This window comes from Gouania willdenowi, chromosome 14 (genome assembly GCF_900634775.1).
Source record: "Gouania willdenowi chromosome 14, fGouWil2.1, whole genome shotgun sequence".
Classification (NCBI taxonomy): domain Eukaryota; kingdom Metazoa; phylum Chordata; class Actinopteri; order Blenniiformes; family Gobiesocidae; genus Gouania; species Gouania willdenowi.
The window spans coordinates 1,627,180-1,647,392 of NC_041057.1; the positions used below are offsets into that span (position 1 = coordinate 1,627,180).

At 37.2% G+C, this 20,213-nt stretch overlaps 1 protein-coding gene and 1 long non-coding RNA gene across 2 annotated transcripts; one reads left to right on the top strand and one right to left on the bottom strand.

Moving 5' to 3' along the window:
- Positions 1-6,982: 6,982 nt before the first annotated feature.
- Positions 6,983-13,996, bottom strand: gltpd2b (glycolipid transfer protein domain containing 2b). Its single transcript, XM_028466486.1, has 4 exons — positions 13,488-13,996; positions 8,848-8,906; positions 8,569-8,753; positions 6,983-7,883 (listed from the first exon to the last, which is right to left on the bottom strand). The coding sequence occupies exons 1-4, from the start codon at positions 13,660-13,662 to the stop codon at positions 7,298-7,300; spliced, it is 1,005 nt and encodes a 334-aa protein (XP_028322287.1). The 5' UTR covers positions 13,663-13,996; the 3' UTR covers positions 6,983-7,297.
- On the top strand, positions 10,696-15,830 carry LOC114475564 (uncharacterized). Its single transcript, XR_003675481.1, has 4 exons — positions 10,696-10,773; positions 11,325-11,435; positions 15,166-15,218; positions 15,479-15,830. It is a non-coding gene; the product is annotated as an uncharacterized LOC114475564 (long non-coding RNA).
- Positions 15,831-20,213: the final 4,383 nt, after the last annotated feature.

Consider the following 20,213-nt stretch of genomic DNA (forward strand, 5'->3'; position numbering starts at 1 on the left):
GTTTTATTTGCTGTTTTAAAAGAGGTTAGTGTGTCTGATTTTAGAGCTCAGGTCGTGACATAAATCAAAGAAAACACACACGTTTCTGTATCTGATCTTAGTTTGTCACTTTAATCTAATTTGTGTGCGTTATGGGGCTGATTTTGGTCATTTTTAGGAGTCACTTCACAGGCCTTCTCCTTCTGGTATTCCTGCAACACTTACTTAATTTCACTGTAATCTCTTAATCTGCTCAACTAATCCCGAGCGAGGCATGCTGAACTTCTTTAGCCTACTTTGTTGCTCCTCCTCTTTGTATCGCAGCTTCAAAACTAAACTGAATCACTTCATTTCATTTCATGTCCAACCTCCTCGTGAACAGATTTACAGACGTGTGCGTGTTAGGCCGGGGGCCAGGGGCCAGGGCCCCTCCTCCTTTTTTTCACTGTTATATCCTGTTATCTTATACTTTGGGCCATCACGAGTTTATAACGTCCACCCCCAACTCCGCCCCGTTTGGTTTCAATGGCCAAAAACATCCTTTTTGGTAAAAGATTCTCAAAATAATGTAATTGTGAATATTATGGTACTCCAGCTACATTAATGCACATATGGGAAACTAGCAGAAAGAGATTCTAGGGATTGCTGCCTTTGTGCTTTCAAATATCATCCTCAACGTATCCCAGAAGACAAAAAAATATCTGTCTACTTGACAAATTATCAACAGAATACATATACATATCACTCCCAAGTTTATAAGCTTCAGTTTAAGTCCAAGATGACCTTTCTATCTCCAGGATGACTGCTGATATAAAGGTCTCCATTGTTCCTCAAAACCGGAGAAAACTAAAATTTCAAGCATTACCATTCCATATGGGATTAAGCATACTTACAATATTTTAAACAAGTTGAGACGTGACTTATGTACTGCTATACTATATGAAGTGAAATGCATTAAAAGTGAGTGAAGTTAAGCTGGGGTCAGGGTGTAACATAGGGTACACGGGGCCCGGGGCTGGTTGTTATCACACATGTGATGACCCAAGGTATAAGATAACAAAAGATAACGGTGAAATAAAAGTAGTAAAAAACATGGTGAGGGGTGGTCCTGGACCCTCGGCCCATGTCAGATGAGCCCTTCAACCAAAGACACTCATGCCTGTTCAGTGTTGTGCACAGTGACTTCCTGTAGGAATCACTAGAAGAGCCACAGCTAATCAAAGGACTCCTCTTATATAATATAATATACTATAATACCCACCCCCCCCCCCCCCCCCCCCCCCCCCCATTTACAATACGCACAAAGACACAGGTTTCACAGAAATGAAACAGTGCCTCCTGGTGGACAGACTGTGTGTTCCCCCAGTGTGACGGAATGTTATTCACTTATAATCTCCATTTATTCACTGTAACATGGAGATGTTTTTTTTTAAAAAGAGAGAAAGAAAAAAGCAATATGTATTTCATTTTATTTTATTGTGTAGCTCTGTGATAATTAATCAAAGCGCTGTTAGCGAATCAGAGCATCAAATACCTCCGTGTTGCCATGGTTACAAATGGCAACTCGAAATGTATCAGAATGTATCCGCTTCATGGTAAATAGTTAAATGCATTCAGTGTTTCAAATATGTCAACATCTTTATTTATTTATTTATTTATTTTTAAATCATTTGACTCTTCAAAGGATTTATTTCAAAATAAAAGCATATCCCTAGTGCATTATGGAGAGTTACTGGTTTGGGTTTTCTAACATTTTTCAGCCCTGCCTTCCCCCTTTTCCTTCTCTAATGTTGAACTATACTATAATATAAAATATACTCCGACACTAACAAAATGAATGGTAAATAACTTCTCTGAATCTTTACTTTTGCTATTTAATGTATGTATATTTTTTGCTCATGTTTACTGCAAAAAACAGGATAGAAAAATGGAATAAAAATCATTTAAGGGAACTCAAACTCTGTTTTCTTGCCTTTGTTTGCAACACAAAAAACGAAATAAAAATTGACCTTTTATTGGTGATCGGGAGGAAAAAAAGAGGCAGAGTCAAAAGTAGCGTCAGGTGGGCGTAATCTACAGTAAAGTCATTCACTGTAATCCTCACAGCACCAGCTGAGAGTCAGTGTTGGTCTCTGCACATACATACACTGAAACATGGTGTAAAGGGAACATCTGGACACTGTGTAAGAACATCTGCAGGACACACAGTGGGATGCTGAGTCATTCCTCACACACTGGCTGATCTTTGACCTTCTTTATAAAGAAGTGAGGAGATTCCTGCAGGTTTCTGTCCCTCTGACAGTCTGACTGAAGGATTAAATCTGAAGCTACTTCTGCTCAGTGACCTTCACCAAGCTGACGTCTCCTCCTGGAGTTCAACCCTGATCCTTTTTCTCCTCCTTGTTCAGACAGATTTTATTAGTTTGATCAGTTTTTCTCTCTAACGTGGACATTACAGCCACAGTTGGAGTCAGTTATATTTGTAATTGTGTAATTGATAATCATTTACTTTTGTTTTTTTATTTATTCTTTAAAAATACTTTATTGAAGTAGTTCCCAAACAGGGGTATGTGTACCCCAAGGGGTACAGAAGCACATTGTAGAGGGTACTCAGAAAAATGTAACAATCAATTTAAAAATAATCAGGAAATGCTCATAGTTCCTTTTTAGACTTTTTATTTTTTTGACAAATTGACCACAAACACGATTATTTTATGATGTAAAGACTGTTTTATCACATTCTGACAACATGAGACCATAATTAGCCACATTTTACATAGGAAACCATATGTAATTTAATTTAATTTAATATTTTTGCACCTTATTTTTCATTTGCACATTTTCTTTGTGTAGTCTTGCTTCTTTTTCTACGTATGTATAATTATTATTATTATTACTGTTTTCTTAATATACTGGTTAAAAAACAATTCGATAAGGTATTTTCTGATTCTTATTTACTTACTATTGAAGTAATCACACAAAAGTTGCATTCATATTTATGAAAAAACTGTTGTGAATTTGTAGATTAAGCCTTATAAAGGGAGACACCGTTAGGGAGAGGGTACTTATGATATGAAGAGGGGGTACACATGATTTGACAAAAATGCAAATGGTGAACACGGGACAAAAAATATTAGGAACCACTGCTTTATTGCATTAATTAACAAACTACATGTTTCACAGACAACTGCATCAAAAGTATAATGCTTTGTTTTTTCATTTATTTTATAACACAAAACAGACAAAAAACAGAACAGAACAAATAAAAAAACCAACATAAAATGAAATTGGGGATAAATAAAAAGTTAAAGTGCCTTTTTGTCACACATCTTTTGACAAAGTTATGTAATTGTGAAGTCTACTTTAATTTTATTCATGTTTTTTTTAGTTATTTCTAATATTTAACGTTATTTTTTCATCATCTCAACCAAACATTTATTTTGAATGAGATCTGTTGTCTCCATGTCTTTCACCTGCTTCACGGCTGCAACACATTAAACATTAAAACATGGGATATCTGCCTTGATTATTAATAATAATACGTATTCCCAAAAGGTGTTCTAATTTCACGTTTTTGATTTCAGATCATTTACTTTGTAATAGGAATTAGCATAAAAGCTGTCTATTATAATTTAATTAAACGCAAACCTGTGTATCATGTTACAGTTCTATGTCGTACACATACGTAACATAGTTAATAATTATTAAAATGTTTCAAATCAACTTTTCCCAAAACCTGTCACTTCTCCTAAGGATCATTTTACTATTAAAAAATATATATAAATCTATGTGTAAACTGACAATAAATGCTCAGACGCCCACACCAAAAATATTAAAACCAATGTTTTTATTGATAACCAATAAAGGTAACCAATATGCATATATCATGTTTTTTTTGTTTTTTTTTTAAATTAGGAACTTTTATTTTTCTTACAGATGCATAAAATCAGACAAGTAAATTAAATCAACATGTCACCTTCAGATTAAAAGAAAAACAAAAAGTAACAGCTTTGTTTAAGATGTTAAAGAAAAACTAAGGTAATAATTACCAATTTATGATGATTCAACTTTTTCATAAATAATAAATTATTAATAATCTCAGCGTAAATTATTTAAGATTTTTTTTCAGATTATTTTTTAACCAAACAAGTTAGTTTCAAGTTAAATGGAAAAAAAAAAAGAATAAATAATGCCGTGAATATCAATATAAATAACCAGTTTTTCTAAAGTCAGGTTAAAATTACGGAGCCCCAGAAGGGACACAAAATATTCTTTTGATTAAATTAGTTTTACACAAAAAAAAAAAATCAAGTCACTTTTGGACACAGAGACGCACAATTGTTATCACAGGGGGCGGGGCCACAAACATGTGATTGTATCTGATCTGAGGGTCACATGATCAACATTAGAATAATGACCAATCGGAGCATTAATACATGAAGCTACAAAGAGTTTCTCATTGTCATTGTTTTATTTGCCATCACTGTTTATTTTCCAGGTTGTTTTGTGTGTTTATTTTGTCATTTTGTGTATTCTTGTTGTCTTTGATTATTTGTCATTCTGTGCATTTTTGTTGTTATTTTATGTGTTGACATTTATTTTTCTTGTATTTTGTGTATTTGCAGTAATTTTCATTTTGTTTTTTTGTAATTTTGTGTATGTTTTTTTTTTAGTTATTTGTTGTCATTTTGTATATTTTAGAGTTTTGTGTTTTCTGTTTTTCTGTCTTTCTGTGTATGTTTGTTGTTGCTTCGTGGTGTTCTGAGTTATTCAGATGTGTTTTTGTTGTCCTTTTGTGTATTTGACTGTACAGTGTGTTCTTTTGGAGTCATTTTCTGTGTTTTTGTTGTACTTTTTGGTGCTTTTATGTGATATTTATATGTTTTTGTTGTCATCATGTGTGTTTTATCATTGTAGTAGGCTACTTTTGTGTATTTTTCTGTATGTTTGTTCTTTTGAAGTTATTTTCTGTGTTTTTGTTACTTTTTTTGTAATTCAGGGTTTGTGTTTTTGTGGTTTAGTATATTTTCCCGTTGTTTTGTATGTTTTGAAGTATTATTTTTCTGTAATTCTGTTGTTATTTTGTTGGTTGATTTTTTCATTTTTTTTATTTTTGCCGATAAGCATATTTTTGTGACATTCATGTGTGTTTTTGTCGTCGTCGTTTGTATTTTGTTGTCATTTTGTGTATGCCTTTTTGTGCGTTTTTGAAGTCGTTTTGTGCCCATGTCTACTTTAATGGCTGTGAAACAATTTTCTACAATGAATTGATATTTTTTTTAACAATACTGACATTTAAATCTCCACGAGGCTTTTACTGAGGTGCTGGATTATCCTTTGTTTGGTTAATTCCACAGATTTGGTCCACACGGAGAGGCACAATGTTTCAAGGCATCTGACGAGGTCATGAGGTAACACACAGAATCTCTGAGCAGCAACTGTGCTGAAAAAATTTCAAAATAAGAGCACCATGTCATAGCACGTAGAAAAGTTTCTCCTCAGAGGAGCTGATTGCAATTCACATTTTAAAGCAATCCTCCACTGTTTTTACTGATGTGGCCTAAAATCTTCTAAATGTCCTTATTAATAGATCTATGTCTAACAAAACGCATTATTATGAACCATATTTGTTTTATTAACTTTTAAATATTGGACTACTTTACCATTTTAGAGCCTGTGTTTCTCCATCTTGAAATCATGTGACTGATGATGTCACAGGGCCTCACTGCCTGTAAACATCCCATTGTTTTCTATTGGAGTGAAACATTCAGCCTGATTTTTAGATCATTTAGTAGATTTTTTTACATCAAAATAACAACTGGTGCTGCTTTTTTTTACTTTAAAAAAACAAAAGAAATTAAAGATGTCAATGTAAACCTGTTTTATTTTGTAGAAAGAGGATTAAAACGATAGTTCCAACTCTGGGGTTTGGTAGTAGACAATGAAGCAGAGAAGAAGAGCTCAGTGCGTTGACACGTTCTGGTGGCTGAAGTTAACGAGTAGATCACGGACTGTTGAAGCCCTGAGGATAGAGGTCTTTTTGGGGTAGTCCTTCACCAGGAAAATGGGGCCATGTGATGTCTTCAATCACACGATTTCAAGATGGCGGAATACAGGTTTTAAAACTGTAAAGTAGTCCCATTTTTAAAAGGCAATTAAAGTAATATGGTGCGTAATAATGCATTTTGTTAGGCATAGATCTATTAACTCAGTGCCATTGACGAGATAACTCGTCATTTACGTTTTTTCACGGGGATTACTAGAAAACACCCTGGCAGAGGTCCCTCATCAATATCTAAGCTGTGGGGTGTTGTAGTGACCAACTGTGTCCTGAAGATGGCAGCAGTGCACCTTTAGATGAGAGATTAGCCACTGATGCTACCCAGCAAAGCAGGAAGAAGCAGGAAAAAGGGAGATTATGGCGCTACAGAGTGATATTGTGACGTATCCAGCAGCTCACAGTTCCACATACCAACACAGAACATGTGTGGACCTGAGTGGATTATTGATAATGTTGAGATGGTGAGATAAAACCATCAACTAACCGCGCTAAACGGGTAATCCCTGCGTGTCGGGAGGAAGTTGCGTGTGTGCAGACTGACGGGAGAGAAAGTTGGCGGAACGCCAAAATACAGTAAGAAATCCATTCAACTCTGAACCAGATAGCAAAATAATAATAATTTTGCTATCAAAAGCCCGGTCTCAGTGTTTTTTTTTTTTTAATATAAGGAAACAATGTTCAAATGTTAGAGTTGTCACAAAAAGCAAAAAAGAGCTTTAAAGTGACTGACAGGGTTTTTTTTTTTTTTTTTTTACAAAAAGGCTGTTTTCTCAGCTTTTTGCTCTGAAACTGAAGATTTGTGTAAAACTTGCTCTATTCAACGGCTGATTACAAAAGAATGAAATGAAGCCTCTACTTTGATGAAAGTAGAGGCTTCAATCTTTCAGAATCCGGTGTCAGATTTCAGATAGTCATGATAGAAAATATTCTGTGGGTCTTTAAAATCAGTCAAAATGCTCAAAAACGTCTGGCACTGAGGGGGGTAGAAAATCTGAAAATGGCTGGCACTGAATGAGTTAATAAGATTTTAGGCCACATTAGTAAAAATAGTGGAGGATCCCTTTAAATACTTTCTCAGCTGCCTTAAGACGCCTGAAGTCCAGACTTAATCTTTGAGGAATGTTAAAAACTGACTTTCAGTGTTGGATGACTGAGGCTTCAGGGGGCGGGTCAATAGTATGGCACTATATGAGATTGTTTTGGTCCAATCAGAGCCAGGGAAGGCGGGAATTCAAGGCTAGCGTCCATCCATGGCGGCTAGGGCAGCTCCAGCATGCCGTGCTCCTCCAGGGCGCTCTGTGTCCGGTCGTAGACCACGCTGAGGGCCTGCACCACCCGGCCCAGCACGGCCCCCAGCTGCTCCTGGTTCTGTACGCACAGCAGCCTGAAGAAGAAGCCCCTCTCTGGCATGGCGATGAAGGCCACCTCAGCTGCTCTGCGTACGAGCCAGGTGTGGTGGTTGGCCAGCGTGTTCTGGTAGGCCTCTCGACATAGCTCGGAGGGGCTCCGCAGGCGCCCGGCCACCGGCGTCTCACCCAGCTTCTGCAGGAAGAGCTTCAGCCACAGAAGCGCCCGGTGCAGACGCAGCAGGGTCCGGCACCCGGAGTCCGTCTGGTGCTGGAAGTCAACCAGGCCACGCTTCAGCTCCCCCAGAATCATGGAGCGCACGGAGTGGTAGACACTGCTTTGCTGGGACACGCCCATGTTTATGGGCCGGATGTTTGGGACCAGCTCGGCTTCAGGGCTCTCCTCTGAAAGCACGGCCAGGTCCCGGATTATGGATGTCTTACTTTCAATCTCTTTGGAAATCAATCCCACCATCGGACCCAGAGCCTCCATGAACCTGAGGGGGGGGGGGGGGCATGGAAGAACTTAGACTGTTTGTTCGTGTGTTCGAATGTTACAAAACTTCATTTGCATTAGGTCTATTAGTACTACTAGTGAAACTTTTGGCTTCTATGGAAAGGCATAAATATGATATCAGGGATATCAATCAATTTTGGTTTATTAGTGCATGAGTATAGACTGAACTAGTAAAGTCAAAAGCATTACTAGTGGCACTAGTGAAGCAAAATGTTTTACGAGTTAGCATTATATGCTAGTAAGGTGGTGGGGAAAGTATATTCAGGCTTCCCATTGGCTAGATTTGGTTCTAATCCCTCCTACTTCCTATACATTAGGTTTACTTGTACTACGAGTGAACCTTTTGGCTTTACTAGTACAACTAGTAGACTAAAAACAGTCTACTAGTACTACTACTGATATATTTTAAGTGTACTAGTAGTACTAGATGAAGTTTTACTGTAAGGGTTTTGCGCACTACTGCACGAGTAGACCAAAGTAGTAGTACTAGTAGACTTAAAACACGTAACTAGTAAAAATTCAAAGCTTTACTAGTACTACTAGTAGACTCAAAACAGTCGACTAGTACTACTACTAGTCTGATTTTGACGGTACTAGTAAACTAAAACTGATTTACTAGTAAATGTAGAGTTATATATGGCTATTGATCTGTTGGTGTCTCTTACCTGACGAGCTCATCCCAGCTGGACAGATACGGCTGCATCAGAACATCAGACGTGTAGGCGGGCGCGTCCATCAGGTGGCTGAGCAACAGCGACACCTGGAAGGTCTGACCTGGGCACGGCTCCAGGGCCTGGGGCCCCTCAGAACCCCCGCCATCGCCGCTGCTGCTGTTGGACAGCTGGTGGAACTGAAGGTGGGGGAGGGGGAAAGAACAAAAGAAATAAAGCAAAATGAGCCTCACATTGTTTCTAATCTAACACACGTGGACGGGCCGACCTTACCTGGTCCACCTGGTTGTAACCCTTTAAACACGAGTCCCAGTGGTAGTCCAAGCCGCCTTCTGCAGAGGAAGAAGAGAACATCCTTAGAGTTTACACTTCTCCATCTGGTTTCTTTGTCTTTCCCTTATCATTTTAGAACAATAAACTTTCTAAAATCGTACCCAACATGCTTAATACGGTTAAATTAGTTTGTATTTACAGCAGAAATGCACTAAACAAACACGCACAGAGATTACGGCTGAGATTTGACATCCAGCCGTTTGTTACACATGCTAATGCTAACATTAGCCCACCTGTTTAACAGTGAAAAATATGGAAGAAATGTATGATATTAGTCCAAAAAATGTGGGTGAGGGATTAGTCCATGTAATATAGATATTTATATTTCAGAAGGTGAAGTAGCTCCGTCCCTGGACAATGACCACCCGTTTACAAAGTCAAATTGTGATATTTCACCAGAGCATGCATGTGAGGATTTGTTTAGTGTCAGATTGCAATTTCTGCTTGATTTTGTTTGAGAATTTAATTAAAAATTATTTGAAAAAATACAGAAATTCCCATTTACGAATTCCATATTTTTATCTGTTTTCCCAGATCACAAAAAATCCGAGGCCCTCCATCATGGAGTTTGTACCACGGTGACTGATTTCTTACTTCTTTTAGTTTCTTGAGGGAAATATTTGTCACGCTCTAATTACCAACCAACACGATTGTCAAACAATGACCTAGAACTCAGTTAAAATGCTTGATTGTCACAGAATCACAGACGATAATAATAAACATATAGAGCATTATCAGGCAGCTCCATCATCCAGAAGCTAGAAAAAGAGATCAACATTTTATCAGCTCAGGTTTCTGATACACTCAGTGACCCCCGCTGTTGGTATCGCTGCTTAACAGGTAGAAGCCCCATGGGCTTCTATGTGGACTTTGCATGTTCTCCCAGACAATATGGGGATTTACCCAATATGTATGTTATAGGTTATTTCGTAGATATCAGCGATACTATTCAGCAGATATTTGCCCTAAAATATAATAGCGGTTGACACGGGTTTAAAAACCAACAAAAATTTGATATTATTCTTTTAAATTAATTAATTAATTGATACATTTTCCCCTTGCATGTCTGCATTTTGTTGTCTGGTTATCATGACATGTAGTGCAATCTTTTCTTGTTTTTTCTTGCAAAAACCACAAAACTAATGATACATATATCTATATATACAGTCAGCTAATATTTAGGTAATAGCGAGAATAGAACAACTTGCAAAATAAAGCAAATATAGGGGTCTGTCTGTCTAGTGTGTACACTGTATTAATAGAATGAATGTTTGCCATTCACAGTTCATGACTTTCTGTTTATTGATCATTATTATTCTGACTAGTCAGAGATGAAACCAAGCAAATATGGATCAATGATCACTTTGTACTTTTTATTCAGTGCAAACCTCGTGAGTCAAATTAAACCATTAAACCATTAAACCAAGGGATTAGAGCCTGAGTGTGACTCAATCAATCAATCAATCAATCAATCAATCAATCAATCACTGTTTGAGGGTGTGTTTTTGACGTGCAATAACTCATTATGGTTTAAAAGGAAAAAAAATAATGTGATCCCAAATTATAAGGTTCCTAAAAACTAGATATGAGCGATATTATCAACCATTATTGGCTATAAAATATAATATTAAGTATTGTTTTTAACACAGATATTGAAAAACTGATGTGTGCTGCTCTGCTTCAAGCTTTTTGTTCTTGAATGAACTTTGTTTATTGTGTTATAGCGCTACCTAGTGGTGGAAAATAATATCGTTTGGGTTTCCCGCCCTGAACTTTCAATACGGGTCATTTCCGGTCAAAACCGGAAGTGTGGGAACATACTCCCGCGGTGTTGTGACCTTCATTCTGTTGGTTAAAGTAATGTCGGTACGTGTTTTCAGTTGATACAGTGTTTACAATATATTTTAGTCATTTTACATAGTAATTATTTGTTTCCTGTTTCGTTAATATTGTTTACCTAGCTCACGGCTAACCGCTAAGCTAACGCTAACTCGCTAGCTATTTTAATTGCGTTGCACCTCATGTACAATTGAAACTGTATAAAAATGTTTTATTTGTTGCACAATATTTAAAGGTATTTTTTTTATTATTATTTATTGTTACAATAGTTTTTTTTATTTTGTTGTTCTTGATTTTGGAATTTTTAAAACTGTCAATGCTTGGATATTTAGTCTTATTTCCTATTAATTCCATGGATGTAAATATAAAATGTGATCTAAAATTAGGACAGCAGATGGTGTCTTTGTAAAAAATCAGTATCAAATGATATCAGAAATCTGATATTCTGCATTTGACAATATTAGCGTACAGGTCAAAAAGCTAATATTGAACATCTGTAGTAAAGACATAACATGACTGTAGCTGTTTAGCAGCCGCTACGGGGCTGTACTGATGTCTTTGTTTCTTTTTTCCCTCAGCATTCTTTAGAACAACTGTTCGGTTAGTGGAACGATCCTGTGAGTATCATCTGTGGTTATCCTTCAAACCTCTGTGTGACCTCATGAGACTCTACCTGAAGCCATCCAACGGTATTTCACACAAAGTTACAAAAACAGGAGGTGAAATCACAATAAACCATTTGAAAATTCAAACAAAATTAAAATGTCCCTGCTGGGTAGCCGTAGTTTGCTTTTATACCCTGACTGTCTCAAACAGGGCATTCCAGCTGTCCGTTATTACAGACAGTATTTTAAGGGATGCAAAGGAAACATCTGGTGAATTTCTGATCTTTTAAAACATGTGTCAAACTCAAGGCCCGGGGACCAAATCTGGCCCATTTGAGCATCAAATTGGGACCCTTAGGAGAAGTTTAAAATGACAGAAAGAACATGAATCTAGGGTTCTCACCAGGAATTTTCACCGAACAGGGAGATCGCATGGTGGTTCAAGTCCCGGTACAGACAAGAAAAAAAGTTTTTATGTTCGCTGGAGTGGTGCCAGGGCACTTATCGAGCACTGCCGATGTGCCCTTGAGCAAGGCACCAAACCCTTACACTGCTCCCTTCATTGTAAAGCGACTTTGAGTACGTTACACGCTACGTCTAGTTGAAGCTACACTGTTTATATTGGACGGTGCTCACAGGCAGCATCGGGGGCAGCTAAGTGGAGGCAGGGGTCCAGGGGGCATCCGAGCAGATCACCTGTATTAAATAGGTTATTAAAAAGAGAGTTTAAACAACCCGTGCACCTGGGAGTCCCTTTTGTGTCCAAGTGTGCAACAATTATTATGACGGTACTGATTAAAAAAGTAAAAAAACAACAAAAGATCCTCCTATGTTGATGAAAACTGGACGTAGGGGGCGCCATCACTCAACAGTGCTGAGAGAACCCTGGTATCATTGTACAACATAATTCAGGTGTAGATATCTCAGCCCACACGGATACAAATTTACCATGTTTATATCACATGACGGAAGTCTTTTTTTAATTTTAAATGGATGAAAAAAAATACCTTTTTTCAAAATCCTGCCAATTTCCTCAAGTCATTCTACTGAATTAAATAACAATTGTTCATTTTGACAAAACCTTTTATTTTATACAGATGCCTTTGTAGGAACGAAATTATTTTTTTGTTGTTGTTTTGTGTATTTTTCAGTAATTTTGTGCAGTTTTTTTGACATTTTGGGCATGTTTTTATTATATCATCATCTATTTTTGTTGTTCTGTGTATTTTTTTGTCTTTTTGTGTATTTTTGTTGCATTTTTTAAATTTTGAATTGAATCCATTGGTTTTATTTTATCTAAAAAAAAATTGACAAACCTTTTATTTTCTACAAATGCCTTTGTGGAAAATAAATTCAGTTCTAATTGTGGTAGATTTGGTCTCTTCCTTTTGAAGTTTATACATGAGATGTTTACTGTATGTAAGGGACCCGTACCAAGATTTATTACCAACAATAAACGTGGATAGTGAAAGTAACTAGTAACTTTTAGTAATATTTAATTGATCTACTTTTTACTTGTACTTGAGTATTTTATGTATGACTTATTTACTTCAGTACAAGTTTGTCTTGTCATTTTGGGCTTTTTTTGTAACTATGTATTTTTGTTGTTATTTTGCGTATTTTTTTTTGTCATTTTGTGTATTTTTGTTGTTGTTTCTTGAGTGTACTTGAGTACAATTTTAATCAAGTAACAGTACTTCTCTTTACACCTCAGATTTTCCAGTAATTTTGTTTAGTCTTTTGTCATTTTATAGTTTTTTTGGTGTCATTTTGTGTATTTTCTTGTTGTTTTGTGTATTTTTCTGTCATTTTAGGCATTTTTTTTGTTATAATAAGTATTTTTTTGTTATTCTGTGTATTTTTTCATCATTTTGTGCATTTTTGTTGTTGTTTCTTGTATGTACTTGAGTACAATTTCAGTCAAGTGACAGTACTTCTACTTGAGTACGATACATCAGCACTCTGTACACCGCTAACTTTAGTAAAAAGTAGAAAGTGTGTGTGAGCTCCACGCTGAACTCTGCTGCCACCGCCACCATGTGACACATTCCTCATCCACAGCGAATGCATTCCAAACATGGGAGGGATTGTATGAATGAATAGGACACACACACACACACACACACACATACTCACGCAGCCACAGAGAGCCGAGGAACAGCAGCAGCACCAGGATGGCTGCAGCAGCCTTGCTCTTTACTCCCATACTGAACTCCAGCTCCTCTGCTATTTCTTCTTCTTTGTCTTCTTCTTCTCCTTCTTCTTCTTCTTCTTCTATGTTATTATTCCTCTGCGTCTCACATGAGTCCATGTCCCCTGGCACTGCCTGTCACCACTTCTCAACAGAGTCCAGCCTCTGACCTCCCCCCGTTCTCCCAAATCCTTCATACTCCTCCTCCCTAAAAGCTGGACGAAGAAGCTGCTCCTCCACTCCTTCTCCTCGTCTCACTCTCTCCATCTGTTCTCCTGCGTCTCCAGCCTTTGTTCCTGTTCCTGTCTGCTCTCAGAGCTGCCGTGCATCCGCCGCCCTGTTGCTCAACCTGAGAGTCCAGAGCTCAGCTGATAAACGCACAGCGACCTCCTCCCTGGGTCATCCTCTCCATATGAACGATAACGCTGGTCAGCTCCAGTAAACACTCGCCTCTCCTCCCTACGGCGCTCTGCCTCCTCCCTCTCCCCTCCTCTCCCCCCCTCTCCGTCCCTTTTCCCTAGTTTTTATCCTGGGACTCATTCACACATGCTACAGCAGTGCTGACTCAGTATTCCCTTGGTTTAACATAAATAATTTACTGCCATGTTGGGGTCATGTGCGTAAAGATTGTTCCATTAGAGAGAGAGAGAGAGAGAGGTGAGATAGCCAATCTGTGTTTGTCAATGATTAACCAGCTTATCTCAGAAGAAGAAAAACAGCAAGGATCCATTAAAATGGGTTTCCCCGTGTGGTAAAGTCCCTTTTTAACGCCTTCAAAATAAAACAATTCTCCTGAAAACCTGCACTCTTTCTTTCTCTCTGTTCTCACTAAATCTGAAGTTAAATCTTTATCAAATCTGTGATATTTCATTACTAAATATCAGAGGTGTAAAGAGTACTGATGTATTAGTACTGTTACTTGATTGAAATTTTACTCAAGTATTCAAGAATTTATTTCAAAATGAAAAAAATCAGCGACAAAAATTCCCAAAAACGACAATAAAATACAAAATGACACAAGATATTGGATTGAAATTGTTTATTGTTGTTAATAAATCTTGGTACAGTAAACATCTCATGTAGAAACTTAAAAAGAAAGTGACCAAATCTACCACATTTAGAACTGAATTTATTTTTCACAAAGACATCTGTAGAAAATAAAAGGTTTGTCAAAATGTAGTATTCTTTTTTAATAATAAAATTCAAAATGAAAAAGTTCAACATCAAAAATGCCCAAAATGACAAGAAAAACTACACAAAATTACTTAAAAATACACAAAACGACTACAAAAAACTACACAAAATTACTGAAAAATCAGAGGTGTAAAGAGTACTGATGTATCCTACTCAATTCAAAATCAATAAATTCTCAGGTTCGAAGTATAGATACATTTATGAACTCTAAAACTGAGAAAATAACCTCCGTTTATGCTGTTTTAATGACGTGTAATCTGATTGGTCGGCTATGATGTGGTGCATTTGAGTGTTGTCTGGTCATTTCATATTTTGTAGTTTGTAGCTTCACAATGTCCGTTGATCATTTTAAAACCAAAAAATAATAATTTATTCAGTAACGGTTGGGTGTAGAAATGTAATGAATTACTGTACTTCTTTCTGATTTAGAAATATACTCCAAAAAGTACAAGTACCCATAAAAGCAACTAAATTACAGTAACGTGAGTACTTTTAATCCATTACTTTCACCTTTGACTGTGATACTGATGTTTTCCTCTTATCTCTCTGTAGGCCTCCTGCAGTGTTGGGGGGGGGGGGGGGGGGGGGGGTGACCAGTGACCACACTGAACTCTGCACTCTGTGTGTGTGTGTGTGTGTGTGTGTGTGTGGAGGAACTCGACAATGGGGAGTGTTTCTTTTTTTTTCTGTGGAGAAGCGGGAAATGAGTGAAAGCATGCGCCTTCATTACTTCATTATACAGCTGGAGCTGAGAGGAAGGGGGCGGGTCACTTCAGTCTGTGTCTCCATTGGACGATCCCAGAGGAAATGGAGGGAAACATGAGCAGCTGTTCCACATGCTTCAACTCATCCATCCAGTGAAAGAATCTGTTTGTCTCTTCAGCAGCTAAGTGCCACTCAGTGTAATCTGTTGGGAGCTATTGCTAATGCTAATGCTGAGGGCTAATGAAGTTAACCACAGAACTCATCATCATGACCACAGGGAAATGTGCAGATTTGTTAAAGCCCACCATGACTAACCACAGACTCATTTTAGTTCAGGGGTCAAATACGGAGCAGTTTGATTTCTAGTGGGTCACAGGTTTTATGCAGGAAAACAATTCATTTCAAAATTTCAACGTTTTTACTTCTGCGTGTACATAAAACACAAAACATGTAAGAAACTCATCATATTTAAGCATTAAGTGACAGATATCAGTCCCAACAGGATCTTCACTTTAAATATCCTGGATTTTGTGACCAATTTCTATTTAATTAAGGGAAATATTGTCATAATTTGAGGAAAATTTAATTTAAGGATTTTGGCAGAATTTTGAGGTTTTTTTTCAAAAGTTTAACATTTAAAAATGACTGCAATCATGTGATATAAGCACCGGGAAAACTAGTGTGAGCACTTGCTAATATTTTCTCCTGCGGGCCGAATTGGATTGTCCAAAGGTGCCAGATTTGGCCCCCGGGCCAAGAGTTTGCTGCTTTTGATTGATCTAAAAAAAAAAAAAAACAGGAGAAGTTAAAGAGGTCGATGTAAACCACTTTTGTTTACAGAAAAAGGATAAAAACTGTTAAAACCCCTCCAATAACCTGTGACCTCAGGGACTCTGTGCTTTGATATTAAACAATGAAGGTAAATTTTATTTAAAAAGCACATTTAAAAACAACAGATTTTGACAAAAGTGCTGTAAAACATTATAAAAGTTTACACAAGTTAAAGAAAATGAGATAAAATAAATAAAAATACAGAACCAATAATACCAGTTCTCAGTCCGGTTTAAAAGCCACAGAATATAAATGGGTTTTAAACTAGTTTTAAAATGATCAACAGTAGGAGAGGTCCTGATGAGGAGGGGTAGGCTGTTCCTAAGTCTAGGAGCAACTGCAGAGAAGACCTGATCTCCCCTTGTTTTCAGCAGAAACCTTGGAGCAACCAGGACTAGCTCTCCTAAGGGACCTTTACTCTCCCTTAAACAGTGCGCTGACACGCTCTGGTGGCTGAAGTTAGAGAGTAAATCATTGACTGTTAAAGACACACAAACCCTGAGGATAAAGGAACTTTAGGTGGGAGTCCTTCTGTATATATTGATTTTTTTTTCTTCCACTTTTAACAGTTTTAATCATTTTTCTGTAAACTAGAGGTTTACATTCTCATATTGAACTTTTCCTGTTTTTTTAGCGCAACCAAAAGTTGTCATTTTGAATTAAAAAGCTTCTAAATGACCTAAAAAGCCACTAAATGACCTAAAAAGCTACTAATTGATCCAAAAAGCTGTTAAATGATATAAAAAGCTACTAATTGATCTAAAAAGCTGTTAAATGGCCTAAAAAGCTGTTAATTGACCTAAAAAGCTACGAAATGATCTATAAAGCCGCTAAATGACATAAAAAGCTGTTAAATGATCTAAAAAGCTGTTAAATGATCTAAAAAGCTACTAAATGATCTAAAAAGCTGTTAAATGATCTATAAAGCTACTAAATGATCTAAAAAGCTACTAAATGACCTAAAAAGCTACTAAATGATCTAAAAAGCTCCTAAATTATCTAATAATCAGGCTGAATGTTTCACTCCAATAGAAACCAATGGGATGTTTACAGGTAGTGGGGCCGTGTGACATCATCAACACAGGCTCTAAAACTGTAAAGTCGTAACATTTTTAAAAGGACATGAAATGAATATGGTTCATGATAATGTGTTTTGTTAGACATAGATCTACTAATAAGGACATTTAGAAGATTTTAAGGCACATTTGTAAATAAATAAAAATTAAAAACCTTTAAGGATCATTTCCAGCAGTTTTAAAATCCACTACAGGTTTCCTGCTAACAGACAAAAACAAATGAATAAATGCTGGTGAAAATATTACTTTGGTGGACTAAAATATGTAGAAATAACTGGACATCCTCTGATTAAATGATTTAATGCAACAATAGCTGGGTTTACATTTAAATTAAGATAAGTGTTATTTCTAAATGTCAACAAAGTATAATTGCGATTTGAACGTGTTTCCATTAAAGGTCGCATGAAATCTCATCCTGTGAGACTTTGAGCTGCAGAAAGACGGACTCTCAGAATCTCCTTATAACACGTTGTTTAACGTGGCAGTAATCATTGTTTTACTGTAACGCTAAGAAATATCTCGGTCTCCTCTTCTCTCCACACATACCGCGTCATGTTTACTCGGAGAGAAAGTGGTCATGTGATCATGTACGTCACATTCTGTGACGTGTATTTGCAGAAAAAGGGTTTCCATTGAGCTTTTGCAACACATTTCAATATCGAAAAACCTCCTAATGAAAGCATAGAAACCGTTTAGTGATATTTGAGTGTTTTTTCCAAAATTCAGATGTTTCCATCACCAGTTTTTATTGCGTTATTTAGAGTTTGTATATTTCCAAGGGTAATAGCGTCGTCGTCGTCCTGATACTTTTGGCCCACGTGGTGAAGGCGACTTGAGCTCCTGTGACGAAGACGTCATAAATCTTCATCGGAAAACTATCTCTAAGTACTTCCAGCTGCTTCTCAAAGCTTTACTGTGATCTGTCAGCCTGAGAACCTTCACAGATCTATTTTTACATTTAAAGCATTACTTCTCCAATGGTTTAAAGCCCAGCTTTACTGCGGCTGCTATTTATAACTAAAGTAATAAAAGTGTTATGGAGATCAGAGACACGACCTGTTTGGACTTGGTCACAGTCTCAGTCGGTGTGAGAAGGTTTTATTATCTTCTGATAAAGTGGAAACGTGCCTGGAGGGTGTGGAGAAGTAAACCAGGACAGTTCAGTGTGTGTGTGTGTGTGTGTGTGTGTGAGACATATAATCTGGCCTCACTTTACTCATCTCTGTTTTCCTAACTGTATATTTAGAAGTGCATCGTATACTGTGTAACTCACATGTCACATTCCATAACTCCCTCCCTGCTCTGGTTACCGTTGGTTTTACTCACACTGGCCCTCATTTACCAACCTTTGCGTGAAAACGCGTGTAAATTTGAGTTCATATTGTGTCGTAGGACAGGACTTATGAAACATTCATATCTGACCAATCCCAGCGCACCAATGATCAGGTGTTGATAAATGCGGCTGATCGTCATTAAAGGGATCCTCCACCTTTTTTACAAATGTGTCCTAAAACCTTTGAAATGTCCTCATTAGAACATCTAGGCCTATTTTCCACCATATCATTAACTTTTAAAAATGGGACTACTTTACCGTTTAAGAGCCTGTGAGCCGCCATTTTGAAATGACATCATTGATGACATAAATCACCCTTTTCAGTCCATTGAGTTCTACAGGAGGTGAAGCATTCAGGATCATTTAGAAACTTTTTCAGTTAAAATAACAACTTGTGCTGCTTTGGGATGATCTAGAAATCAGTAAAAGTTAAAAAAAGTCGATGTGAACCTCTTTTGTTTACCAGAATTTGATAAACAAAAGATGAAGAAGAGCGCCGTGCATGTAAATACAGACAACCAGGATCCACTGCTGCTCATTAATGCCGACCCAAGTAGAATCTGCTGCAAAGAACTGGTGTTCTAGTCAGAAATGGTTGAAGGTTTGGTTTAATGGTTTAAGTCCAGATTTTTTGCTCTTCTTCTCTTCTTCGTGCCGTCTATGAAACAGCAGAGTTGGAACTGTCGCCCCCTGTGGTCACAGATTTTTTCGGCTCATGGAGAGAAAAACCTGCAGTTTGGGTTTGGAACCTATAACCCTTAACCTCAGGAGTCACAGATGCATGGTGGGCTGCACAATTCATCTACAGTCACATGAAGGGTCTCAGATTTTCTCTTTCAAAATATTCCAGATTCCATTTCAGTGTTTACCTTTTTCTGCGTCACGTTAAACTTTTCCGTTTTCATTCCATTGCTTCATCTTTCCTTGTTTAGATCCATAAATCGTATCAAACGTACTAAATAGAGTTCATAGACTCAACCTCTGTTATTCATTTTACATTTTATACACTTCAGATGATTTACGTAGAGCAATATTAGCCACACTGATAATGCTAACCCTCAGCCACCCGTTTAACAGGAAAGCTCCCATGGAAATGTGTGATATGATCCCATAACCTGAGAACAACCCTCACCCTACACAGCGTGTGATTGTAGAAGCTTCTGCTGTGACGTGTCACCAGATAAACTGATCACCAGTTCAGTTAATACACCATCAGCTAAACCTGTCTTTGAACCAGAGCTTTTTTCCACATTGAATGCAGTCATAATAATCTGAACCAACACATTAAAAACACACTTCAGATCACGAGTCTAACTGGAACACTTGGCGTGAGATTATAGACACTCAGTGACCTGTTTTCCATTGAACAAAAGTGTGTAAATGTGTGATGTGTCCTAAAACATGCATGTGAGGCATTTCTGTGTCATATTTCAGCCTGATTTTAAAAAAAGAGGGAGAAAAATTGAAAAAAAAAAACTTTTTAGAGTTATTTTTGTGTGTTTTAAGAGTGATTATGTCTATTTCTGTTGTCG

Excerpts from the sequence above, each read along its gene's own strand:
- gltpd2b (XM_028466486.1), bottom strand. The coding sequence starts at position 13,662 with ATGGACTCATGTGAGACGCAGAGGAATAATAACATAGAAGAAGAAGAA. Across the intron at positions 8,754-8,847 it reads GTTACAACCAGGTGGACCAG|TTCCACCAGCTGTCCAACAG; the intron begins GTAAGGTCGGCC and ends CCCCACCTTCAG. Across the intron at positions 7,884-8,568 it reads AGCTGGGATGAGCTCGTCAG|GTTCATGGAGGCTCTGGGTC; the intron begins GTAAGAGACACC and ends CCCCCCCCTCAG.